Source organism: Dermacentor albipictus, chromosome 6 (assembly GCF_038994185.2).
Source record: "Dermacentor albipictus isolate Rhodes 1998 colony chromosome 6, USDA_Dalb.pri_finalv2, whole genome shotgun sequence".
NCBI classification, from domain to species: domain Eukaryota; kingdom Metazoa; phylum Arthropoda; class Arachnida; order Ixodida; family Ixodidae; genus Dermacentor; species Dermacentor albipictus.
Window position 1 is genome coordinate 104,448,616 of NC_091826.1, and position 27,296 is coordinate 104,475,911.

Consider the following 27,296-nt stretch of genomic DNA (forward strand, 5'->3'; position numbering starts at 1 on the left):
CCACGTAGCGTGGCGCCTCCTTTAGGCGCTGCTTCTACCCATCGTGGTGGCTTAGCAGTTATGGTGTTACACTGCTGAGCTCGTGACATCAAATCCCGACCACAGTAGCCACATTTCGATGGAGGCAAAATGCAAAAATGCCTGTGTCCCTTGCATTGAGGCACTCTAAAGATCCCCTGCTGGTCAAAGTTAATCTGTAGTCCCCCATTACAGCATGCCTTATAACCAAATTGTGGTTTTGGCATGTACAAAAACCCAAGAATTCAATTCATTCTTCTTATAGCTGGGCAGTGCTCTCTGTCTCCCTGGCGTCTTTCACTGCCTGTTGTGGGGCCTTAAGCCAGTTTTCTTCTTCTAGCTGGGTAGTGTCCGTATGGATCAGTGTACAGTATGGCGTGGTAGGTGTGGTGTAGTGGGGTGTGCCATAGCCAACGTGCACTACACACCCATTTCAAGATTGTGGCTAGTATCATCTTCGACCAGTCTGCTTTGCTGGTTGCCATTTCATGCTTGCATCTACTCTCGATTACGGGAGAGCCGGCAATTTTTATTTTGGAGTGATTAGGCATAATAACTATGGTACTGAATGGTTTGGTTACACAGTGTCAGCGAAACAGTAGTGTTTTTGCAGATCACTGGTGTTTGTGCCTGTAGGTTACCAATGCAAAACTGTTAACCATTCTTACTAACTCATAGCGTGTTTTTCTGTTTTTTTATCCCTCTCCCGCTCATTGGCTTTCTTTCCAAGATTTATTCTGATGAGGCTGGATTACGACGTTTTAGTCCCAATAAGGGGTCATTAAACACATATCTAGAAGTCAAGATAAAGTGGTAGATTAGTGTTCCAAGGTGTGCAATGCACTGCTTTTGCTAACAGAATTTTCGTAAACAATAAAATGGCACAAACACAGAAGAGGGTTGACTGCACTGTGAGTATGCCCTACAAACTTCCATTATTCAACATCCATTAGAATCAATAAACTGTCAGCTGCCGATGCAAAGTTATGTTGCATTTTCACATGAAGCAAACTGCAGTCTAGTCAACTTGAACGGACATTAATGTGACGGCAATTATGTGGATGCTCGAGTTGGAGTCACGCTGCTGCCATTGGAATTGACGTCAATGCCATTGTGCTGTCCTGCTACGGATGACACACGTACAGAACATGTGCGTGTAGTGTTGGAAGGCCTCCAGGGGCGCACAGTGCATTTGGCCGCAAAAGTGGCAAAGCCAAGTGCATGCACCGTTGCGCTCTGCAGCCACGCACATTGGCATTTCTGCTGGAGTATCTGCGTGCAAACCACACTACGGCACATACGCTGGTCTGAACGCCGTGGACAGCGAACGTCAAGCTGAATCTATGTAGTCGCCAACAGTTCTCATTCGCTCTCATCCCTCGCACCGTTGAGGTGTGCGACACGTGCGAAGCCGCTGGCGGCCCTCCTCTCATTACGCCTGTGTTGTGAGGCGCTTTCACTACAATGCTAAACTTTGCTATGCTTTCAATACTTCAGCTTTTAAGCTACACTGGCATTTTTTTTGCAGAAAGATATTCACGGGTGATGCATTTTTAGCAGTGCTCACTAGGCATTATATGCGAGGGTGCCTCTATGGAGAAGCACTTGCATTGAGGCGCACTACCATTTGTTGGGGTATGTTGCCCCCTTAGAACTACTACTCAATTGTAATTATGTCCGTGCTGATGATTTGCAATATATTCAACATTTTTAAACACAGCCATTTGAGCAGCCATTGGCAGAGCATCTACTATCATAAGTGGACTAAATTGTATATTAATATATTTGATTTACTGTTATACATTTTTCATGCGTTTACACGCTCCTAACTGCTAACACGATTCGGTTACGAAGAGGCAGCATCAAGAATGTCGACCACACACAAGCTTTCTTCAAGTTCATTTATTCAATATTTGATGGTCATATTTGAATAGATACATGCGCCGCTAAATTTTTTATTTTTTTTTCACATACAGTCACTCATTCCTGGCTCATTTGTGACCGCCATTAACTGCCTGGCATCACAACTGTCACGGACAGCAGTTTCATTGGCATATACATAAAGATGCGTTTTCACTGAAAAGGCACACATTGCACTTGGAGCATTGTCTAGCACATACATAATATAACCACTCAACTGTATTTCATTGTCTCTCATAAAGCACACATGAGCAATAAATACATTCTTCGTCTTTTTTTTTTAATATGTGTAGAAACTAGCTTTCTTTGTCGTGAATCTGCTGACATTGTTTTCTCTTGGACGGAGTTTACCACTTTGCATCTTGGGACAAGTCCTGTGAGACTTCTGTGGATAAGTGTGCCAGAAGACATACATTATAGCTTGTGGCAGACCATTTACGACTGTGTAACATTCAAATAGTATGAAGACGGCAGAGAGGGACACGTGCCGGCTATGTATGGAAGAAAGGAAAGGAGAGTTTCTGGAAGTAGGCTTATGGCAGCTGAAACCCATAAGACCGTTACATGTGACAAAAATAATATATTCATTGGATCCGATATTCGTAATAAACATATATTAGTTACATGCTGATATTGTCACAAAACATTTCATATTTATTTTGTTAAAGTATATGTGCCCATTATGGGGAGGTTTGAGTGTAACAGGGATGTATGTGTGATAGTGATTACTATGGATGCTTGCAATGCATAGTATATGTGAGGTGACGTTGCTGATGTGTTCCATTAAACTGGCTTTGTTTTGAAGCAGTGCTCATGGTGTGTGGTTTACGCCATGCAGCGGTGTCCAGGGAACCAGCTCGCACATGCTAGCAAGCTTCATGAAAGTGGCCAGGTAAACTTAAACTGGAAGGGGCATTGAAAGTGCATAGGCTAGCCACATGGGCTTGTGTTGCTAAAACAGGGCCTGCAGTTAAACCTGTGCGTCACACAAGTCGTGTCAACTGTATTTACACGAACTTTATTCAAACGAGAAGTAGGTTCCACACTTGTCACCAAGAATCCTGAGCTCAATGCACAGATGCAAGCATCTATTTGGCTGCTGTTTGGTTCCCATGACCGAGCAGCAAAGAATGAGTGATGGTGCGACTTTCGCTTTTGAGAAGGCAGCTAGTTAAGCTTCTTGAACATATGGTAGGTGAAAATGATGAGTATGATAACACAAGCCAAATGCATTGCAACAATGTGCAATAACATTGTCGCTGTCTTGCAGCCATCATTCTTTTTGGCTTGGGGACAGCAGAGAAAATACTACTGATACAACAGTGACAATGTTAGAAAATAAGGAGTTGCTTTAAAGGCCCACGTAAGAGTAAAATGAATTTGAACTTTCTTTGCACAGTACGACATACATGGTTTTGTGTTCATCTTATGTAGGTTATATTGATCCATTTTGTTGAACATACCACTGTAATTGTCTAGGCGCATTGTACTGAGCCATCGTTCTTATGAACATTAGTTCCAAGAATGTTGCCTTGGTCAACGGTGCCTTGTATTCCGCTGTTTAAATGTAACGCACTTGGATAACTCCTGAGGTGCTTTCATTTTGCTTGGGCATCTTTGGCATGTTGCCCACATCAAAATCTCTAGCCACCACGCACTCGGTATTCGCTGTGCATCAACAAAAAGAAAAAAAAAACGAAAGGAGCACTCGAGATGAATTCTGCATTGACGCACACATCATTCTGTTTTCCCTGAACAAACTTCCGGCTATCATGCTGCTTTGCGAGGGTTGGCACAACTTTCCGGTCTTTCTGAAACATGTATGTTTGCTAATACTAGATGCTCCTCTGGAGAGCCGTAGGTGTGTTTACCAATAATTCTTGCTAGAAGATGGACGCAGCAACCTAAGATGCAGTCTTGTGCCAGCCTGGAGGATGAGCCATCTTCCCTGTTTTTCGTGACCGAGGATTAAAATTAATGAGGTGCCGGGATAAGCAAACTGCTGTCTGGCACGGTAGGACACATAGTGAAGGAATTCGTGTGCTTGCAAGGTCGCACTCCCTCTTGGCTAAAACCAGCACTAACTTCCACAGTAGGGAGGTAGAATATGGCTAAAGGGAACAGCCCTCATTGCCGGTCCTCGTTGTGGGATGTTCAATAATGTGGCAGTCATTACCACAATGTAAATGTGAGGGCCATTCTGCTGAGCATAATATTGTATATTTTGTCATCCTTACATAGATGGTAGCCATTTATGTAAGGATGACATCTTTCCTACATTTGTCAGGAGTTCCATGTGGACCTCTGCTGCCAGCTATCCTTTTTGACAGGGCTACTGTTGGTTACTTGGTACTGCACAAGCAGAACTACATGGCGCAGCAGTGCGAGAATGCTGAGGTTTCGGAACAATACTGTCACGTAACGATACCTGGACGGAACTCAATCCTCCAATAGGCGCACTAGGTTGCATTTTAAGTCATCAGGTGGCTTTGACTGTTATCATCATCACCGGGAGTGCTGCAAGTACAGGCAGGGTCGGCATGACCGGAAGTGGCCGCCGCGCGAAACACCGATGGCCCGGATGACTAGACGGGTTTTTGTGAGTCGCGGATGTGGCGGCGGGCGTCACGGGTATTGCCAGTAGGACAGGTTCGGTCGGGGTATGCTCTCGCAGGGCACCTCTGGGTTGCTGCACACAAGGTAGATGGACATGTGATATACCTCGTGCTCACCTGTGAACGTACCTACTCCCTTATAAAATATTAGATACTTTTTACATGAAGCAGAAACGCTTGTTTAAATGCATACAAAAAATCACCGCCCAAGAACTCCGTACATATGGTTAACCAGCGAAGGCTGAAGCATGTGGCCCCAGTGTTTATCACTGGGTTAATCCCGATGGTTCATTGAACGACAGCTTGGTAAACCGCCGGATCCTCGGTATACAGTTGCTGCTTGCGCTCGGCTGCATGAGCCTGTTCTTGTGCCTGGGCTGCAGCATCGGCACGGGATAGATGAGCTCGTTCCCGGTTCTGCTCGCGGTGTTGCTGATCGAAAGCTGCCTGCTCCTCAGGAGTACGTATGACGCGTGACCTACCTATTTTGGAGCCGGAGAGAAACTGCTGCGCGCGTGCTTGGTTCCGACGGAGAACAACGACGTCACTACTGGCGCGGCCAATCGCGCGCCTCTCTTTTTTTATTTTTCGCGCGTGGGGTTGCGCCGGAGGAGTTTTCGATGTGCAGGCGACAGACGGACGGATGGATGGACGAATCAGATGGCCACATACAGCTTTGCTCTAAAAAGAATCTGTGGAACTGAGGCGTACTATATTAGTTTTAGTACTGCGTAGAAGTATACGAGAACATATATTATTGCATTAATAGGCGTGTCTGGTAGCACTACTTTTGCTGCTAAACCACTGGCTCACGCTCAAATTAAGCATAGAGATAGCATTTTGCAGTCAGTTTAGTTTGATACCGCGTTTTCGGACGTTACTTGCTAGTTTTTTTTTTCCCGATAAATATGACGTGGGCTCCGTCTGTGGCGAAGCCAGTTAAAAATATTGCGTTACAGCGCTCCCACTGGGTATCCATTCCTCCTCCCCGAAACTCGCTGCTAGTTTTTTACGCAACAATTCACCGTGTCCTGACTTGATGCTTTCTTTCTTCATTTATAACCCATAAGACCTCGAAACTTGCTGCTTATTCTTACGCAACAATTCACCGTGTCCTGATTGATGCCTTTTTTTTCTTCATTTATCTGGGCAAGAACACTCCGAGATAATACCTTGAACCTAGAGGGAACAATTTTCGTATGCAGTCGTGCCAGCCAACCGGGAATGAGAATCGCAGGTACGCAGAGAATGGAGAGACTGCTTCAATTCGAGCTGCTAATTTTCTCGTCCTGGCGTCGTGCAGAAGGAGATTAGTGGTGGACTGTGGACGAGCCCTTTTGGTTTAATTCCCTCTTTCTGATTGGCTACCCGTAAATCTTAATTAAGATATACTGGGGAGAAGTACTAAATCAGTTTAAACTGGTGCAGTATCCTTCCAAAACAATAATTTTTCTACTTTGTGGTAAGATGTTGAATACTGCAAAAAAAAAAAGGCTTATCATTCATTTCTTGACTAACGTGCTGAAATCCCGTCGCCGATAAGTCAATGAAACGTCATGAATTTCAAACTATTTTCTCGTATTTGTGTCATTATATTGGTGTAGAAATTGATTCTTGCAAAGTACAGTCTTTGGCTTCTTTACCACCTTTGTAATGAAAAAGAAAATAACTAGGCCTAAGCGGAAGCCGTCAAAATCTGACATCACGGTGAGCTTGCGCGGTAACTTCAAGGCGGCGTCGCCACCACGTCATTTCTTGCTTATCGGGCATCTTGAGGTAAGTGCAGCTGTTCCACTGTGGCAGAAGGTGATTTACTAATAGATCGCTCTAACTAGTTTTCTCTTTAGTCTCACTATAATTGGTGAGACAGTACGTGCAGAACACATCCTTTTGTTTTCAGCCCCGCTTGCACGTTTCTGACATCCGCGCAATGATTCAGCGCATGACAGGCCGCATATTTCGGTAACGACTGTCTAATGGCTACCAGAAACGAGTAAATTGCAGGGCGTGAAGGGGATACCAACACGATATTTTCAACTATTAATTGTTTTGCGTTAAGTGAAGGTGTAAACCGTAGAAAAAATAGTGCCTGCTATGTGTGAAACGGAGTGGATAATGGAGTAAGCTGGAGCGAGATGGCTGGTAGAGGCCCTTGTCTTGGCAGTGAACGTAAATATAGGCTGATGATGATGAAATCTAAGTGCACGAGCACTTTGCCTCCTCCCCTCCCCTGCCGCCTTCGAAATGCAGCACCTATGGCCGGGAATCGAAACCGCGACATCGTGCCCCGCAGCACAGCGCCACGACCACTTAGCCAACGTCTCGGTCAGATGGCTAAGGGCAGCGAACTAGACGGAGGGAGAAAAAAAAAAAAATCTTACTGACTGAACTTCATAGCAGGGGCGGACATCAGCATATTCACACAAATCATTCGTACAATTATTATTTGACACGTTTTATTTAAATAACTTCTAATTACTTTATACGTGACATGTTGTAATTCCGGAGTTGAATCTCGGATAGTACTCAACGCATAATCTCTTGCTAAAAATATCCGAGGGCGCCTAAGCACTTCTCATGAGTTGCGAATGCGAAAACATTAATGTTCAATTGAACGGTGCTAAGAGGTCCTTCAAGTTTTGCGCTGCGAGTAATGCACCACCCTTTTCAAAAGATGAAGCACTAACGTCAACCTAGCCAAACGTGGCCAAGTCGCAAAGACAATAATCCTCACGGCGTTACCGCTGTGAGAATGCGCCGCGCCACGCTAACGCCCTTTACGCCAACCTAACCTAAGCTAACGTAACGTAGACCTAAGCTAATCTAACCTAACGTGGACGTGACGCAAAGTCAATAATCCTCAGGGCGTGACGTCAGGCAGTGGCATTCAACCGCGGTCGCTAAGGCGCTGTGCGTTTATTTCACTCAAACGGGACCACTCAAAAATGCTCCTGAAAAGTGGCGGAGAGAAGACTACGAAAAGCCTGCCAAGAGCGAACATACTGCTCCAGGAAAGCAGGCCGCGCCTTTGCTACGGCCTCTACTGCTCCTCCGAAAAAGTCAGTGATGTTTTTTTTGCAAGGTAGAGCGCCGTAAGGGGCAAGAAAGGCTTAATCCGGCATGACTGATTCAGCACCAGGGCCGGAGGCGCGAGAAAGTCTGTCCGACGTGCCCTCAGACACAGCGATCACCAAATGGGGCGTCCGTGCCTCACCGCGCGGGCAGCCAACGTCGGAGCGTAAACGAACTCGAACCCACACCGCAATGCCGGCACGCCTCGGGGATAAGCGCATACAACACGAGCAAAGAAACTTCTACGTAGGCAAAGTCACATATTCAAGGAGCAAAAGGCCCCCCATTCATTCTCTCGCACCCGCTCTTACTCGCACCTGCGCAGGAACGTCGGGCGCCTCCGAATGTGCCACGCCCCGCTGTACTTACTAGCAATTTGTAAAAATGCCCCCTGGCCCACGCAGCAGCAGCAGGTGTACCCTTTCGCCCGCTCTGCCGCTTTGCTCCGCGGAGGAGTGCTCATGCTGAGAGCGAGAGTGACTTGGCGTCGCGGTAATGCCCTCTCCCCTCACGCAACACCTGTCGCGCTATCGCTGCAGCAGGTGTTCCTTCTCACCCGCTCTGCTCCGTCGAGGTGCAGCTCGTGACGTGGCGTCGCAGCCAATGATTGCGAGTCTAGCAGCCCTTTCGCTGTTACAGAGAACAGACGCCGGCTTTTTCGCTCAATGGGCCATTTGACGCTTTCTCATCGAAATTCTCCACGTGGGAGCGGCCCGCAGATCTGCCCTAGGGACCTTGTCAGTAAAGTTCCTTCCCTGTATGTCTGTCATCAAAATTGTGTGCCTTGCACAATTCGACAAATGTTAAAGTTTTACATAAAAGCGCATTGCTGTACCTGTTTTAATATGTCCTCATTGTGGCAAAATTGCAAGAAAAGAATCCTAAATGGAACATAAATCCATTTCACGGCACCATCTTGAATTAGTATTTTTCGAAGCTGTTGCTAGATAGTTTCTAGCAAAATGTTTGCTTCTGAGTACTGGCTGAATTCAGTTCCGCAATTACGTGTCCCACAAAGCCACCGAGTGAAAAGTTTATTTAGTGAAAAAATCTCAGTCAGTCTGTCGCTGCTGTGAAGGTCGGCTAGCAAAAATTATTTGATCTCGAATAATCAGAGGCAGTTGCTGCTGGAACGCTCAGTATATGGCTTCAGCATGATATCGTGCTCAGACACAATGTAGCGCAGTGACTGCAAGTGACAGTGTGTTGTAATCAAGAGGAATGGGCCATCTAATTTGTCCCTTATTGGTTTGCATTTGATGGCCGACGGTCACACGTATGCTGCTTGGATGAGACATTCGTACGCCTTTTCTGGGTCCCCCCGCGTCCTATGGTGCTGAGAGGCAAGTGACGTGAGAAGTGCCTTGACAGATTGTACCATCAGCTTGCTATTCAGAACAAAAAGCTTCAAGTCTAGTACTCCAAAAAGAACTCTGCGCAGACGGATTTCTCTGCAACGCTCATGTTCCTTAAGTCTATGGGCCCACATACCACACGTTGAGAACGCCACCTGCTGCCGTGGGACTATATAGGCGGTTTAATCCGTTTCTGAGCCTCACCAGTTTTAATGCGGTTAGCATATTCTTTGGGAACTTCGCCCAGTTTGCAGTATATTTGTCTGCATCTAACCTATTTCACGCCAACTTGGGTTCCTGGGTTTGTGTAGCTCGATATATGTGCTGCTCTTCAGTTACAAAAGAATAAACACCCTTTAAAATTTAACCGGTACCGGGCGAAATCGAACCCGCAACATATATATCCAGGCAATCTTGTTTGAATATATACTCAGACACGCGCCACGCGCGAACTTCACGGCGCCGCCACTAGATGGCGCAGCGTGTCCGGAGTGTGGAAATGTGAGAGAGGAGCTCAGCTGCAGTACACGCCTCATACATGACGCGTTATGGCGGTGGCATTGCATCGTGTCGCTATATTGCTTAAGTGAATCGCATTAACGTCAACAGTCATCCAGAGCTGGTTTCTGCCGGTATTTTGAAGACAAGGTCTTCTTAGATGACTTCACTCTGGTTTGGATTATCTAGGTATCGTGTAACCACTCTCAGGAATAAAAAAATCAACGGTCTTGAATATAAGGTCTTCTTAGATGACTTCACACGGGTTTGGATTATCTACGTATCGTGTAACCACCCCCAAGATTTAAAAAAAATGGTCTTCCAGAGTTTTAGTGAGCCGAAAGAGGTAACAAAATGTACGTCTCAACGAAACAAGAAGCTAGAATTAGTCGCCGAGTAGGTAAAATTAACGGTACGGGCGTAATTAGAGCAAAAATAGTCGAAAATTAACATCGCACTATACCCCTGTAAAGGGTGCACCGCCGTAGCTATAGACATGTCGCGGCAAAGCCACCGTACGACATACTTTGGGGAAATGGAGCGAATTCTCTTGGACTAAGCAGGGCTCGCGCGAGGCAATGGTGCGTGGAAGGCGGCTTCGGCGGCGCCTACAAGAAGTGAGAATTAGACCCAGAGTAGGTAAAATTAAAGGCATGGATGTAATTAGCCCAAAAACAGTGTCGAAAATTAACCACATTGCACCATAGACTGCACTGTCACCGGGATCGCCTCACCCGGCCTCTTGGTCAAACAAAGAAAACGTCAAACAAGTGTCCACACTTAAGAAGAAGAGCTCAGCGTAATCGCGCGTCAAATACGATACGAATAAGATACAAAATGATTGAATAATGAACGTTAAAGAAAGACAGAATAGAAATACATAATCAAAAGGGTGAAACGCGATAGCATTCAAAGATCCCTCACTGCTTTCTGACGCTTCTCGGCAACTGCAGCATATGTAATTATAATGTGTACCGGGAAACGCTCGCGGCGAACGCTATGCACGAAGGCGGATTTTCTGGTAGAAACGCGGTCTCTTGCGTGGGTCGCGATGCGGTGCAGGCGAGTGCCATTTGGAAGTATTTCAAGGAAACTGGCGCGCCGCTCCGTGGACTCCGAGATATTCACGCGCCGGCGCGCGCAAATAGTGGACGCCGTGTCCGGTCTGTGAATGGTGTGTCACTGGTGTAGGTGTAGTCAGTGGCGAGATGGCTGGTAGCTGCATGCGCGCTGCGTTCCCGCGCGCCTAGTGTTGGAGGTCACGCAATCTTAATTTTCCGAGACGTGGTGAAGCGAGAGGCAGCGCGAATCGTTCAATCCGCAACGCTGGCGCTCCTAATCACGCCAGCGTTGTAACAGCGAGTGTTAGTTGTCATCGAGTGAAGTCTGTTGTTTGCCTGTGTACGTGCACGTGGCACCATGATTGTTAATTTAACTATAGTAAGCGAATGCTTACTACCATGTGTAGGACCGATAAAGCTACGAATCTTACTTTCGTGTAGTTGTCTAATACTTTGCTATTGCTATCAATTGTTCAGCTTTTAGGAGAGACTGTGAGTTTCTTGTACCTCTTACACCTTCCTGCCGTGCCGGCATAGCGATCCAGAACGCGAAAGAGAAAAAAAATGAGTTGTATTAGTAAATTAAACAATACTAAGAGAGCCACGCTAACCGCGACAGCCAGAAAAGACGCGAAAAATTGAAAACCAGAGGTGATGCCGATTTGAAGCTCCCGCCCCGGCTTGCCATGACTTCACGGATTTTGACGGCCTCTGCTGGGGCCTGTTTTTTTTTTTTTTTGCCGGCTAAACGGTCTATACTAAAGGAATCAATGACTGTACACAGCAAGTTTCGAGAACATCTGCTGCCCCTCAACGGGCCAAATACGGGAACACACATCGAAATGCGTGACGTCACACTGACGTACCGGCGTTAGCTAGTTTCCGACGCGAAATTCAGCAACTGAGAGCTTGGTCTTCGCTTTCTCTTCTCGTAGTCAACCCCTCACCCCGAAGCTAAGAGGCAGTTCTGGAAGTATGCTTTATCTCCCTAAGTTGATTTCGTGTTTCCATTTAGCGTCTCTATATTTCACCGCTTTTGTATACTCTCTCTCTTATTCGCGTTTCCGTTCACGTTCGTGTACTCACTTTGCCAACTCCGGGCGGAACATGGTCCTGGTCTGGACCGAGGTGAGCGAGTAGCAGTTGTCACAGAGGATGTGCGCCAGCGTCGTCTTGCGGATCTCCTGCACTTGTTCTGCGAGGCAAAAAGAACGGAGCTGTAGGGGGCGGCACCGAGTGAACTGTAAAAAAAGGTGCACAGTCGGGCACCAACCTTTACCTCATCGAAAAAGATAATATTGCATGCATCGTCCTCAATCGTCATCCTAGGCGACCCCGCTTCGTTGTGTCACAGAAGTTGCAGGAATAAGTTATGCCAGCACATTTTTCGACTGACCGGCCGAAAAAAAAGGAGGTTGTCTAGTTTATGCGGTCGGCTGAAAGAAGAACATTGACGGTGCTTCGTTCAGGTGTGTCAGGTGTGCCCATGCGCCTCCTGTTACGGTTTCTGTAATACGCAAACTTCTTCGTTTTGCGTCAATACTTGAATCCTTGCATGCATCGATGTCATTTTACCGATTGTATTTTGTTATACATTGTACCACGTGCCCATTTCACCCTATGCCTCTTCGTAGGTCTGTGAGGTCTCTCTAAATAATAAAAAAGAGGTATCTGTCTTGAACGTTCTAATTACAATAAACTCATTTGAGAGGATACCGCCTGATTCGGTCTTCCCCCCGCTATGTAAGCGTCTGCAATTCAGAATGTGGTGCTCTATTGTAAGGTGCCACGAGAAGGGCTCGGGAGCTTGATCTAGTAAGGCATCATGGAGGAAGGAACAAGACAAGCAGATATCAAACATGACCTAAAGCAGCTAGCCTCAGCAAGGCAACCCCCTCAGAGTGACGCCGCCCTTCCCTCTCTTCGGGAACTAGCTGCGCGTCGGCTCTTGAGAAACAAGGCCTCCGTAGTTGCCGGACCTTTCAAGGCATTGTTTGCTTCGGGGTAGCCTCTTGCAATACCATCTTCACGATTGGCCCGCTCCACCTGGTCTTTTCTCCACACTCCCGCATGCCCTCTGTGGAGGCTAGAAATTACCACTTGCCTGCGACTTCGTGAGGGCCTGTTTACCAGTAATGTGGCTATTTGGGCGTGTTGGTAAGAAGTGACTGAAAACTTCAAGCGTACAACCAGTCGAGGACCGTGAAAGAAGACGGAAGACTCGAGCGCTAACTTGCAACAATTTATTGAGAATCGCGAAGGGGAATATAAAGGTACCTCGTGGCCGTACATCACGCAAGCGCAGCCAGCAAAGCAATCGGTGGTGATGCAAGCAGTGTAATTCCTTCGGAGTTTAAGAGCAATCGACCATTTGGACGCACAGTTTTCGCCTAAATCATCAATCATCTCTGCCTCGATGATTTCACGCGTCAGTTGACACCTGCTTCTCGTGATAGCAGTGCATGTTCGATAGATTGGCATGCAGCCCGATTTCACGCAGGGGTCTGCCACTTTGGCCGGAACTGGGAACAACACTACGATTATCAGTAAATTTCACAGTTCCTAGAGTGCACATCAATGAATCCTCCACACTTGTCCCTCGCATTGCTACCGTGTTCCCGGAGGCGATCATTTACACACCTGCCACTTTAGCCTATGTATAGGTTATATCTTGCCACAAGAAATTGGGGTGCTGTACAGGACCGACTCCGCACATTTGACGAACTTGTCCTTGTGCTTTTTTTTTGCACCCAAGCTTGTGGCAGGCAATGGAATTGGTCATTCTGCGCAGTTTTTGAAGCTCTTCAGGAGCAAGTTAGCGCTCGTGTGTCTTCCATCTTATTTGACTGTCCTGGTCTGGTTGTAAGCTTTCGGCTTTTTAGTCATGCCCTATTTACCCTGAGCCTTTTCTTTACATTTTTTATGACTAAGCTTCGCATTATCACATGGTGCTCTCTCTTAGTCTTTTTTCTACGCTACATGTAGGGCATACACATGTTCATCTTGATGGGAGCGTGGGCCTATGCGGTATTTTCGCTAGGATTTGGAAACGACACGATAAGCTGAAAGCTGTAACATACAGAATGGTGCGACGCACCATCCTGTGCACCTTGGGCATTTACTTTTCTCACCTGCCACATCAAAGAGTACGAGGTGCGCGAGACCGTTGTCTGGTCGGACAGAGAGAGGGAAGGAGAGAGATGTGCGAGGGCGCCCTCACCTTGCGCGAAGGACCCGGCTTGTCCCTCGTGCTCGTAGTAGAACCGGTCACCGAACTTGGCCCGACGGAACTGCGTTCCCAGGATGCAGGCGAACGTGGGACCGATCAGGCCGCCCTGGACGCTGGTCTCCGTGACGCCGCCCGTGAACAGGTCGATGTCCGTCACGTCGCTGCGAGAGATAGGGAGAGCCACCGATACAGAGAGACGGACATTTAAAACTGTATAGACAGGTAGCAGAGACAAAAATAGCATATTGACAGTATATATAGGTATGCTGATGCGTTGACACATATAGCCAGGCCAATCTGTAGAAGCATATATATATATAGGTAGATGGTATTCGTTTTATGCCGACCTCGCCCCCCACATGTACGCGAGTTACTTAATATGGTCGCTATCCACTGAACACCGGACCAGCGTTCGTGTACTGTCCAACGTACGTGGCGCGGACCACTCACTCGTAGAGCGTGCTGTACAGCTGCACGACGTGCGCGGGCGTGTACTGGAGCAGGTCCTCGAAGGTGGTGGCCCGGTAGCCCGTGCAGTACTGCAGGTAGTCCACGTACGGCCGCAGACCGTGCTCGCGTCCCCGCTGCAGGTTGAGCGCGATCAGGTCCAGACCGTACGAGTCGTTGCGAAGCCGGTACAGGTGGTGGGTGACGCCCTCCGTGATGAAGCTGCATGCACGTGCGAGTGAGGCATTCGTGAGCGCCGAGCAGGACCAATTGTGGGTCGCCAGGTCGCGTCCCTGGTCTGCCACTTATCGCCTTCTACAGGGCGACCGAAGCCGCATTGAGCACGCGGTTTTCTTCGTCCACATAGGTGACACGCGAAAACGCCAGCGTATAGCGTTGAACTGACCAGTGTAATAAACACTAATGAATGCCGAAGGTCACAGCCTGCTGTTCTGAAAGTTTCAGGATGTGTACCGGGTGCTTCCGCGAAGATTAACAAGGTCCATGAATGTCGCAGCCGTGATGTCCTTTCCGGGATGAAGTAATTGTGCAACTGGCTGCATACATGTATACACAAAAGGATTTCTGTGGAGCTTCGCCCCCCCTCCTGACACTGCCCCCCCCCCCCCCCCCTGCCTGCGTGATGTGTGACTGTCGCAGTTACTGGAGTATGCTGCCGCTATTAGTGGCATCACAGACATTATTTCTGCATTTGTCACTGGTGTTCACGTGCGCACTGCTTCTTGGCATTTTCTTCTCGCTTTCTTTTCCTTCTTTATTCTTGCCTCAGAAGGGCATTTGCGATTTCAAAATAGCTGGCTCTACAGAGGTCCACCTTTGCATATATTTATACACGAAAAGAAAAAAAAAAGAAATCCCTGAGGGGAATTTTGTACAAAAAAAAAAAGGAAGCTTGTTTCAGGTGGCGGGCGTCCAGCATGACGCGATAATCGCTGATGGCCTTATCAGATATTTGCTATTCACCGACTCACCTTTCACGAACTTAACGCAATAGGCAAATGAAAAGCCAGCCAATTCCTAATGCATGTTCACGTGCAAAACTTTTGCGACGAAATCAAGTTTCAACATGTCGGTCCTCGAAAGGTGCCGAAATATATGCTGATTCTCCGTGTGGCAGTTTTTCAAGTGCCTGATTCTCGGCCGATTTAATGAGAGCACCACTGTATTCCCCGCTCGTTTTGGGAACATTGAAGTCAGTGCGTACCTCAAACGGTATAGCTTAGCAGATCTTCAAGCATGTTTCCTGAGGCTAGCGACGACCGACAGCGTCAATATCAGGAGCCGCCAGTTTGTACGTGCAGCAAAGTTCCCCAATTTTTTTTAGTCCTATCGTGCGGTGATTTACAACAAAAATGTGCAGTAGTTGCCTGGCTAACATAAATATCGGTACAGATAGAGGTACTATGAATGGTGAGGGGCAACAACACCACGAGAATCATGACAAAAAAAAAAAATCCGTGTTTATATTTATGGCAATGATACAGAAGAGAACAGAGAAGCATGTCCAACCGACCTGTCAGGCATTAATAAAAAGGAAATCTGGCTTATTTATGTTTTTCAGTCGAAAAAATAAATACGAAAGTTGGAACGTTGGCCCATCCCGAGTAGGTCTATAGTGACCCAAATTGGTGGGAAAGAGGTTAGATCGGCACGGACACATATACCAGAAAGTTCGTGGAGATATTGACACGTGTACTTGTTTATCTTTCTCGGGAAACCGCTTTTCACCGGCTAACAAATGGTAAGCGCTATCGCTCACTGCAGGACGCGCCTGCATGTATCGGAAGTCTTTCGAATTTTATCGATGGTTCTATCCGTTGTCTGTTGTGAATGCACCTTGTGTAATTTGATTGTATGCGTGACGCGAATTCTTTACGCTAGCACGCTAGCACGCTAGCACCAACGATTACTCTAGAATCTACGATCACTCATGTATAAAAGCCAGAGCGCTTGATCCGGGGATCACATTTTCCACGATCTCCGACTGTGTTCGCCGCTATCGCAGTGCTTCGAGTGTTTTTTGCTTTTGTGGGCACAGGTTCGCCCAATAAAAAGTTATTCGCGGTTTTGCTGCTGCTGTCTTTTTTTTTTTCAACGTCACTACTACGTGACAATATCCCAAGAATGCTAACTGAAATCAGAAATTTCGTTCTGAATCAAACCGCAACAGCAAAGGCCCGCTCTCACCTGTCGTAGTGCTGTCCCGGCTGCCGAAGCAGGCCCCTGATGACGTTGTCCGTGTCTCCGTGGTACAAGTAGAAGGGGAAGAAGTAGAAGTCCTGCAGTTCGAACGGACTGCGCTGGCCTTCAATGTCGATCCTGCGCGCACAGACACAACCATGAGAGGAGAAAAAGCGCCGAGTTGATGCGCGTTCGCGGGTCCGAAAAGTTGCGAGCCAATCAAAGTTAGCACGATCGTTCGTTGACGATGTGACGTCAGCAAAAATCGGCACTAGCACACTTCGCCAAAGTACACGGAATGATGCAACCCAGAAGTGCGTCTGGACTCAGTGGACTGGAGGCGATTCGCTCGGAACATGTGTTGCTATCGGGCCACCTGCAGACTCCTTCCCGCTCTACGATTGGCTGTAACGGCTGCCTACGGTCAAGCAGGACAGAGACGTACACGCCAGCTGATGGGCCTCAGAATCGACCAAGGAGCCAATCGAGGAGCGCACCTTACTGCCGGTATCCCGTGTCGCTTGCTGCAGTCTTGGCTGCACGGTAGGCTGCGCAACAGCAGCGCTGGCATGACAATGAAGCGCTATGCTGTCAAAAGCAGATTGCCTCGGCCCAGTAAACTACGCCGGAGGGCACGGACGCACTCCGTGTAGCAGCGCACCGCTGTCAACCTTTAGGCTCGTGTGCTGCCAACTCCACTCGCATTCGACCAAGGCGTGCCCGTACAAGGGAGCCCAGCGAAAAAATGAAAGGGCACTAGGTATTCGAACAATGGGGATTGCTGTCGATATGCAAGCGCGAACTTCACTTGCCGGTTTGCATACCCGCAAGGTACGCGTTGAAGCTTTCTTCTTGCGTTGAAGCGCGTGCCACGCAGGTTATAGCAATCTCAGGTGCTGTACTGATGCCTCCGTCTGCCGTTTACATTGCCCTTCTGGAGCAGTAGTTGCAAGAGATCCAGTCTATCGTAGCGGCTAAAAAGCACGCCGAGACTTCTGCAACATCAGCTAGAACCTTGCCTCTCGCATTACGTCTTGATCCCATCGCCAAAGGAAGTGCATTAATTCAAGATCCTTAAAGATATTTTGTGGCAGATAGCGCGATAGCCCTTAAGTTGGATTACTTGTAGAGGCGGGCGCTATTGTCACGAGAAATCTAAATGCATAATCGACTAGTCAACAAAATTCCATTAATTTACTCAGTGCTTTATGGCATATATTGTAATTTACGCATTGTAACAGGAAATTTCTAATATACGGTTTAAAAAGTCACAGTCTCCCCGAAAGGCGAAACATATAGATTGCGATAGCACTTTAGTATAGCCAACTATACGAAGTAAGGATAGTAGTTTTATCGGCCCTATAAACTCGTAAACATTCGCTTACTAAATAAATGAACAAGCATGGTGTCACGCTCGCACAGGCAAACATAAACACCTCTAACTCCACGAGCACGGACACTCGCTGTCAAAACGCTGGCGTGAGGAAGAGCGGCAACAGCAGCGAGCGAATTGACCTTCATGCTGCCTCTCGCTTCATCGCGAACTAAGCGGCAAGAACGCAGCTCACACGAAGCTATCAGGCCTCTGGCATCTAGACTCTGTACTCATTGCAGATCGCAGAACACGGATTATTGTTTCATCAGCAACTACGTGTTATACATTCGTGCATGCCTATGACTATATATGCCATGTGGTGTATGTTAAAACGACGATGGTATTTTCACTGCAGCGATGAAATGTTAAACCGTAATTGTGGGATAATGAAGTTGCTACAACGTCGCACAGTTTCTGCTGCTACGACGAAAGTGTGGGGCAAAGTGGGCTGGTCCCCGAGATATCGTAATCAAACACGGCGCCTCAAAGCGTGAGCTGCCACAGGGAAAGAAGACGAGTAAGCGGTACGTGACACACGCGCTTAGTGCTTCAAAGAGCTTGCTGCCGTTGGAACAAGAGGAGTGTGCGTACGATCGTGGCTTAGGGGTTGAAGTACCTGGCTGCTGCGGTCGACGGCAGAGGTTTGATTCGACCATCGGTCACACATTATTTTCTTCTTATGAAAGCGATGCGAGACAGGAACATATACCTACACAACTACCGCAATGCACCGATGAGGCAAACAACGCTTCGCATTGAACAAGCCCCCAGTACGAATCCAACCCTCCCACACCGGTTGGCCCCAATGACACGCCGCGGGAGTCGGGCGCGCTCACCTCTGGAAGACGCCGTCGATGAGCGTGTGGCCCAAGCGGAAGGCGGCCGCGGCGAACTCGTTGAGGACGGTGGCGTCCACGTCGGGCGCGTAGTGGCTGCGGCCCGTGGGCACCAGCTGGTAGCGCACCATCGCGTCGGGTCCCAGGATGGGCGGCAGCCACTCGGAGTAGATGATGTGCTGCCACTGCGCCACCACGATGCGCCTGCACGAAGCGCGCGCGCGCGTCAGTGCGTCGACGACCGAACTGTCCTTGTCTTTTTGTGTCTTCGTTGACGGCTGTCAACACGACACACAGCCAAAGAACATTATTGAGGTCCCGAAAGCGCCGCTGTTAGAGCGGCGCCGCGGGCCGCCCTCACGTAGGGACGGGGAGGCCTATCCTCACCGCCGCATCACGGGCTCTCTGGACACCCCTGAGCTGTGGGGGAAGCTCGGAACTCTCGATGGCAAAGCTCCCCTCCTCCTCGGTGACCTAATTGGGCCCCCGTAACAAGGGGCGCCGCCAGAGCATGTGATTCAAGCTGCTAACCGACCCGCAGACCGGGCAGGTAGACTCGAAGGCGTCCGGAGCAATAATGCTGAGGAAAGCTAAACCGGGATATGCCCTAGTCTGCAACATTCTGAGTGCGATTGTCTGATACCTGGAGAGTTTACCGCGCGGGGGCGGAAAAGCCCGCGTGCCCATTTGGTAGTGCTTGGTGACTTCGTTGAAAGTGAATAAAATGTCTTTAAATTTCCCGTACCCGCCCTGCAGACCTGCGTCCTCCCCCGCGGGGAGGGTTAGAGCGCGCGCCCGAGAGTGAGCAGTACCATTGAGGTTGGTGAGGGCAATCTAGCTGAGAATCGAGATGTGCCGGAAACCAAGTAATGGTATGAGGGGAGATGATCTCATTGCCGATAATTTTAGAGGCTTCGACGGAAATGGAGCCAGAAGCAAAGGCCTTAACCGCCGATCTAGAGTATGTGTAGATTTGCGATCTGCTATCGTCCAGGTGGGCGAGAGCTACGCACGAAAGCTAGAAAAAAAAAACATGAAACGGCTCCACCGGCCGCCCAGTCTAGCGCGAGGCGAAGCATCAGCCAGCCAGAGCGTGAACCAGGCGAACTGTCCGCATGTGATCGCCCTTCGTGCATCGCTGATTGAGCGGAAGCGTCACAGCGCACAATGGACGAGAGCCCCCCTCTGTCGGACACGCCGCTGGTTCTCATTGCTGATTGGCTGATACTGGCCCTAGGCCTCGCTGCACTGCACGGCGTGGGCGGGCGCCGCGTATGGCATTCGGCCATTGCCGTCACGTGGCAGATAGCGAATAACTTCAATAAAACTTGCAGATAGCGAGCATGCAGTAAGCGCCCATGCGCGCGCCTACCGTGTCTCCTGGAAGAGTCTCTCGTCGTCCCAGTGCGTGTTGAGCTGCTGCAGGCGGCGGGCGACGCGGTTGTGCTGCCGAAGCCACACCGTGTGCATGCTCGTCAGCGCCGGATGCTCGTTGACGCGCTCGTCACCTGCGCATGCGCGTAGTCGCGCAGTGAGCACCAGCTCGCTCCTTGAAAAGGGTCACCAATCGGTAGTAGTAACGAGTTCGTGAAAGGGCGCGAAGCAAGACGAGAACTGTAGAGTACAACCATGCATACAAAAGACACGTGGCTGCCTTACCCGCGTCTCCGCCTTGTTTTGGTTGGGTATACCAAGTCAAGCTGTATTGTATACACGTATGAGTGAGCTATGTCACGGAACACTTGTCTCGGCAATATATATTTTTTTATCGAAATTGCGATGTATCCGCAAGAAGGCCTCGATGGCGTCACTGTTACCACGACTCTGTGGGGCTCACCCAGTCAGGCGGGATTGACCGCGAGTCGCACCGCTTACCGCCTCGGAAGCAGATCTCGCCGGTCTCCAAGTTGCTGCACCGATCCTCGGCTGGGAAGAAGCTCTGGGGAAGGAGCTCCTCGCCCTCCAGTGACTGCGCACGCAGGAGACCTTTGGGAGAAGGCAAAGGAGCGTGGTTTCAAATTACGGCGAGGCGTCTGCGAACGTGTGCAGTACAGCGTGCAAGATATCCGAGGCGGATACTGTCGTAATTAATCTGGTACACTATAGCGGCGCTTTACGTAACTATTAGGTTTAACCAACAGTGCCGGAATCAGGCTATCCCCGCACTTAACCAAATGTACCAATCGCACGTGTTTTCTAAATTTGTCCTTAACCCAGAGAAACAGTAAAAATGTCGTAAGTCTTTGTTTCTTTTGCTTACGAATGTTTCAGAAGTCGGTGTTACTTTTGTTTGAAACGAATAAACTAAAATGTCGACGGTACGACAATTCTCGTCATGCCGTTATGGTCCCGCCATCGTCGACATACCATCGCCGTCGTCCCATTGCCTTCGTGCCGTTGTCGTGCCAAGTTTTCATTGCGCCGTCGTCAGCTATCAACAATCATCTACGCAATCAGTTCATTAAATCCCCTCCTTTCATTTCATCTCGAATTGACCACCTCCAAAAAGTTGATGTCCCTCGTTGTAGAACTGTAACCTATTCACATGCATTTTTACCTAGATTGTGTTCAAGGGGGATTCCATCCCTTCACACGTAAAGGTCGGTCACTTCCGACATGTCGTACGGCGGTTTGTCCCAAAGCCGCTTCAATGCCACAAGTGCTTCAAGATCGGGCATGTTAAGGGCGCCTGCGCAAACTCCCCAATGTGCCCCCGGTGCGCGGAGTCACACACTGTAGATGTCTGCCGTGCAACAAACTTTAGGTGTGGCAACTGTAAAGGCACCCATGAAGCGACGTCTAAAGAATGCCCAAGACTCAAAAAAGAGTTCGAAGTTCTGAAGCAAATGGTCAGGGATAACTCAACCCATAGAGAAGCCTCAGAAAAGATCCGGCGTCGACGTCGTCATCGACGAAAACGCTCAAGACAGGGTGGAGTTCGTGCGCCGCTTGTGCCAACGCCATCATCCTCAAATAGAATGCCCGAGAGCACAAGGAGACCTCAGACGGGAAACGCTGCCCCCGTGGAAGAGTGGCCGACGCTTGCAAGCTATCAGTCCTCTGAGGAGCCTCCACGCTTGACGCTCCCATCGAAGCCCGCTTCTGTTGGTGAGGCTTCAACAGTCGACTGCCAAATGATCCCGGTGCTGCGATCTATTGTGAATGTCATCAGGGCCATGCTGACAAGCATTGACACTCCATCTGCTCGAAGTGGGCTACAAGTGCTCGACGCGCTGAGCCCCGTCCTAGCAAGCCTTGAGTGAAGCCATGACTGACAATCACCAGTCATTTCGTAAGGAGGTCAGAGAAGCGTCGATCCTTCAGTGGAACGCGAGAGGTCTAAGATCTCGCATCGCCGATTTTCGTCAATTTGTTCTCACTAACCGCTTTCCAATCATTGTCATCTGTGAACCAAGATTATCCCATCCAATAAGACTATCCGGCTACGAGACAACATTCTCATCAAGCGACATCAAAAGCAGCAAGGTCGTCGTGTTTATTCGCCGTGAACTTACTTACGTCGTCCAACCGGTGCAACCTCATGACGACAATCAGTATGTGTGCATGACTGTTAAAAATAGGAATGTCACCTTTGCACTCTTGGGGGTGTATCTGTCTCCATCAAGCCGATTTGACACCAAAAGGCTCGAAGACATCTTAAAAACACAACTTGGTCCATGGATTATCACCGGGGACTTCAATGCACACCATACCATTTGGGGAAGCTCTAAGGTTAACGCGACGGGAAGACGACTAGCTTCCTTGGCTTCCAACAACGGTCTCTACCTGCTGAATGACGCGAGTCCAACATTTCTGCGGGGAATAACGTATAGCAGCTGCCTCGATTTGACTTTCGTCTCCCACCGCCTCGCCACACATGTTAAGTGGTTTTTAGACATTGAAACGCACGGAAGTGACCACATCCCCACTTACCTCAAGATCACGGGAATGTCTAACACGTATACGTCCACCACGATACGAAGAATAGATTGGACTGTCTTTAAATCCCACATTGAGGACGCTTGTCAAAAAGGCCTCTCTTGTGGACTTCAACAAGCTATCAAGGAAACGGCACAGACAGCCACGCGCACACTCACGTGTTCTCCAAGGTATTCTGAATTCGACCTGGAATTGGAGCGGCTTCGTGCGATTCGCCGTCGTGCCGAAAGAAGATATCGACGCACTAAGTCAATTCAGGATCTAAGAACAGCCAGGCGAATGCAAAAGAAGATACAACGCCGCATGGACAAACTAGAGGCTCAGCGGTGGTCGAAATTTTGTGCGTCGCTAGATCCCCGCAAACCGCTATCTCAAATATGGAGAACTGTGCGTGGTCTACGTTCTGTTCCGGAGCAGCGTTTCCCGTTTAAGGCCCTAGCACTATTCCAGCGCCGACAAGACATTGATGTGGCGGAAGACTTCTGTGCTATGGTTGCGGGCCAGCCAACTCGTACAGCTTCGCTTACATTGAACCGTATTCCAGATTCACGAGATTCACGCATGGATCTGCTTTTCACGACGCAAGAGCTTGACGCGGCGCTCGCCCTATGTAATCGGTCGTCGTCGCCTGGTCCGGATGGCATATCTTACCGCATGCTATGTCACCTTGGTGAACGGGCACGAAGAACACTCCTTAATATCTATAACGAGTCGTGGCAGTAGGGCAACGTTCCCCAAGATTGGAAGATCAGCCGCCTGGTACCGCTTCTTAATCCTGGCAAGTCTCCCTTAGAGATTACTTCATACCGACCAATTGCGCTGGCAAGTTGCGTTGGGAAGGTAATGGAGCGAATGATCCTCGCCAGACTTGAGTGGTACCTTGAACACTACGAAATCTACCCGGACGCCATGGCTGGTTTTCGACGTCACCGATGTTCTATCGACAACGTTATCGATCTGGTAACCTATGTTCAACACCAAAAGACGTGTAAGAGGTTATCTGCCGCAATGTTCTTAGACATAAAGGGAGCCTACGACAACGTTCTTCATGACGCCATACTTGAAGCATTGGAATCGGTGGGCCTAGGCGGTCCATTATATCGTTGGACTCGCAGTTATTTACATAGGCGGTCTCTCTTTCTTAACACTGAAGCTGGCCCAACCTCGCAATACTATACGCACCATGGAGTTCCACAAGGCGGTGTCTTGAGTCCCACACTTTTCAACCTTGTACTCATTGGTCTCGTGGAACGACTTCCGAGCACAGTTAAAGTATCAATGTATGCCGATGACATCTGCGTCTGGGCATCTGGTGTGACACGGCCGCAAGTACGCGCCAGGCTTCAAAAAGCTGCCACGTCAACATCGGCATACTTAAATGAACAAGGCCTCAAGATCTCGCCAGAAAAATGCGCATTGGTCGCGTTTAGCCGAAAGCCAATGAGATCATACGATGTCTCTATCGACGGTCAAAGCATACCTTATGTCAGGACGCACCGATTCTTAGGCGTAATAATTGATCGTGACCTCTGCTGGAGTCCTCATGTGGCCTACCTAAAGAAGCGCCTGACAGATATCTCTAATGTGTTTAAGTTTCTTGGAGGAAATGTCTGGGGTACTTCAGTACATGCAATGATGCAGCTGTACAGGACGCTCTTTCTTGGGTACTTGCGATACAGCTTGCCTGTGCTGACCAACACCTGCAGAAGTAATATCCGCACACTCGAAAGCGTCCAGGCCCAGGCACTTAGAGTGTGTCTTGGATTGCCGCGGTGTTCGTCAACGGCTGAAACAATTGCCATTGCACACGATTTCCCAGCCAAGACCCATATAGTCATGGAAGCGCTCAGAGCACACGTAAGACACCTTGCTCGAGCCCCTGCCCATCATCTAGCCTCACTGCCAGTGGATCGACCACGTGCTTCCTTTTGCGAAACAGTCCTGCCTTATCGTGCATACCTTCCATCAGGTTATACAGCTCCAGCGAAAGTTCCGTTTCCACCATGGTGCTTGGCTCGAGCAAATGTTCGACTAATGGTACCAGGAATACGAACAAAGGCCCAACTCTCGTCTCCAGCACTCAAGCAGCTTTCACTGCTCTTGCTGTATGAGACTTACAACGAGCATCATCATCTTTATACTGACGCTTCAACCACGGTGAATGGGTCTGTAGGATCGGTGATCTTTCCTGCAAAACCTTCCACAATTAAGATTCGACTATCTCACCAGACTACATCGACTGCCGCGGAGCTTGCTGCTATTCGTTGTGCACTTCGTGTAATTTCTGAAGAACTACCCAGGAAATGGAGCGTGTTCACTGACTCCAAGGCTGCTCTTCATTGTTTGGTTTCTGCCCTACGCCGAGGACCCCACGAACAACTAGTTATGGAAATCAGACTGCTGCTTCACCACCTCGTCGAGCAAGGACACGACATCACGTTGCAGTGGATTCCAAGCCACTGTGGCATAATGGGCAATGAACTTGCCGACGCAGCAGCACGATCTGCACACGAGGAGGGCTTACAAGACTCCATTCCATTCTCAAGAACAGACGCTGCAACGAAAATTCGTGTGCTTGCTAATGAAGCCATCAAAACTTTATGGAACACACCCAGCTTAAAGCATACACGTCTACACCGACTGGACCCATCCCTTCGACTTCGACCCCCGCCTGGACTCTCTCGACTCGAAACAGCCGTACTTTGCCGACTGTGGCTTGGTGTCGCCTATACAAGATCCTTCGCCTTCCGAGTCGGTACGGATGACAGCGCGGCTTGCAGACACTGCGGCGGCGAAGAGACTATCGAACACGTGCTTTGCCACTGTCCTCGATACAGCGCACACCGGCTGTCACTAGCGACCGCGTTGGCGCGCCTTGACGACAGGCCGCTTTCAGAACAGTCAGTTTTGGAATGCCGACGTGAACTGTCGTCGCAGCAAAAGTCGGTCAAGGCTCTGTTGACTTTTCTACGTGACAGTGGCCTATTAGAAAGACTCTAATGACCCCATTTCGTCCCTTCTCATATTTTTTTTCTCATGCTTTCATTTTTGTCACGCTCTTCTTTCCGTCTTTATTTCCCCTTTCCCTTCCCCTAGTGCAGGGTAGCAAACCGGACGTTTTAAGTCTGGTTAACCTCCCTGCCTTCCTTTCATTTGCATCTCTCTCTCTTTTTACCTAGAACCACCTCCGAATGGAATCAACTGCCACGAGCAGCTACAGCTATCACGGATACAGCGCGCTTTCAGGATTTCTTGAATAACATGCTTAATATTGCTTAATTGTTTGCATTGAATTTGTCCTTCTGTTTCTCGCTTATTGTTGTTTTAGTTTTAGATTTTCAAATTACTTTGCTTTATCTTGGATGCGACTGTTTCAGTTCATTTTTGTATTAAGCTGGTGATTGTTCATGCTTCTTATTGTGATTGTATCAACTGTTTTTTTTCAATTTTCGTCTGTGGTATGCCCCTACCCTCTGTAATGTGCAAATCTGAGGGTAAAAAAAATAAATAAATACAGTCGTCTTGTCCTCATAAACCGTTTCGTCGTTACCTCGATGTCATTCCTTCGCGGTCGTTTTATCGTAATTGTGGTGTCATCATTCAGCCGCGATTACGCCGCTGTTGTCTGGCCAACGTCTTCGTTGCGTTGTCATCAGACAGCCCTCGTCATGTCGACGTGGTCGTTCTATTGTCGTCGTCCTAGCTTCGTCGTACAATCGTCGGCATCCCGTTATCCTCACGAAGTCGTCGCGATACTGCCCTCATCGTTTCGTCAACGTCATTCCTTCGTCACGTCATCGTGCTCACTGAGCCGTCGTCATGCGTCAAGCTTGAAGAAGTCGTGGTTTCGCACGAAAGGCGAAGCATTGATTGAGACAGCAAAGTGTAGCGCAACTCCACAAAAAGCAAGGTTCGTAGCTTCATCGGCCGCATACTTGCAGTAAACGTTCGCTTACCAATTAAATTAGCAAGCGTGATGCTCGGTCCCTCAGGCGCCAGTTATTTCTGCGCATTGGAAATTTAGTTTCCAACATTTCCTGTACCTTTGGGATTACGATAAGGGTACAGCTGCCAGAGCAGATTAAGAATTTTCAATCCTGCAGTGAGTTTTGTCACGTGTACAGAATGTGGACTTCATGCGAGGACTCTTTACAGTGACGGTCAGGTATGAGAACATCAACTGGTTCACGTCTACGATACGCGAAAGGCACTTATCTATAGTCACTTGGAAAAGATGCCTATTGTGAAACATTGCGAAAAAAAAACGCAGTGAAAAAGTGAACCCGCTACATGACTACATGCCGACAGTTAGAGCGAACACCCAGCCGTTTACGTTCCAACTGGTTTTACCAAAACACGTCACTCGTATTACTTACCCTCGCAGCGCAGGTAAAGTCGGAAGTGTTTCAAGATCTACATGAAAAACACGGGGAGGGCGGGAGATGGAAATTCAAGACGATGAGCAAAACGAGAGCAAAGTGAAAGCAGGAGCCAACGTTTCGACAAGTGGACTTGCCTTGAAGAAGTCAAGTCCACTAAAACGAGTCCACTTGTCGAAACGTTGGCTCGTGCTTTCACCTAGCTCTTGTTTTGCTCATCGTCAACATCTACGCGACGCATTTTAAACGTCGTTATTTGCGTCAGTGCTTTTGATGCGCTACTGTGGCGTGCGAGGTTGTGCACGCGGCACCTGAGAGGGTTCAGCCGCTTCTCTTTCCGTCTCTTAAGC

The 27,296-nt window shown here is 48.7% G+C and overlaps 1 protein-coding gene across 9 annotated transcripts in view; it reads right to left on the reverse strand.

Annotated features, from left to right (window-relative positions):
• Positions 1-1,905: 1,905 nt before the first annotated feature.
• LOC135908656 (salivary peroxidase/catechol oxidase-like) overlaps positions 1,906-27,296 on the reverse strand; it is a 131,591-nt gene continuing 106,200 nt past the window's right edge. For all 9 annotated transcript variants that reach the window (XM_070541195.1, XM_070541194.1, XM_070541200.1 and 6 more), the window contains 8 exons: positions 20,504-20,614; positions 20,001-20,136; positions 18,629-18,832; positions 16,424-16,555; positions 14,219-14,437; positions 13,760-13,929; positions 11,626-11,734; positions 1,906-4,627 (listed from right to left, as the gene is read on the reverse strand). In XM_070541195.1, coding sequence (XP_070397296.1) covers positions 4,564-4,627; positions 11,626-11,734; positions 13,760-13,929; positions 14,219-14,437; positions 16,424-16,555; positions 18,629-18,832; positions 20,001-20,136; positions 20,504-20,614 — 1,145 coding nt within the window. In that variant the 3' untranslated portion in view covers positions 1,906-4,563. The remainder of the gene's footprint in view (positions 4,628-11,625; positions 11,735-13,759; positions 13,930-14,218; positions 14,438-16,423; positions 16,556-18,628; positions 18,833-20,000; positions 20,137-20,503; positions 20,615-27,296) is intronic.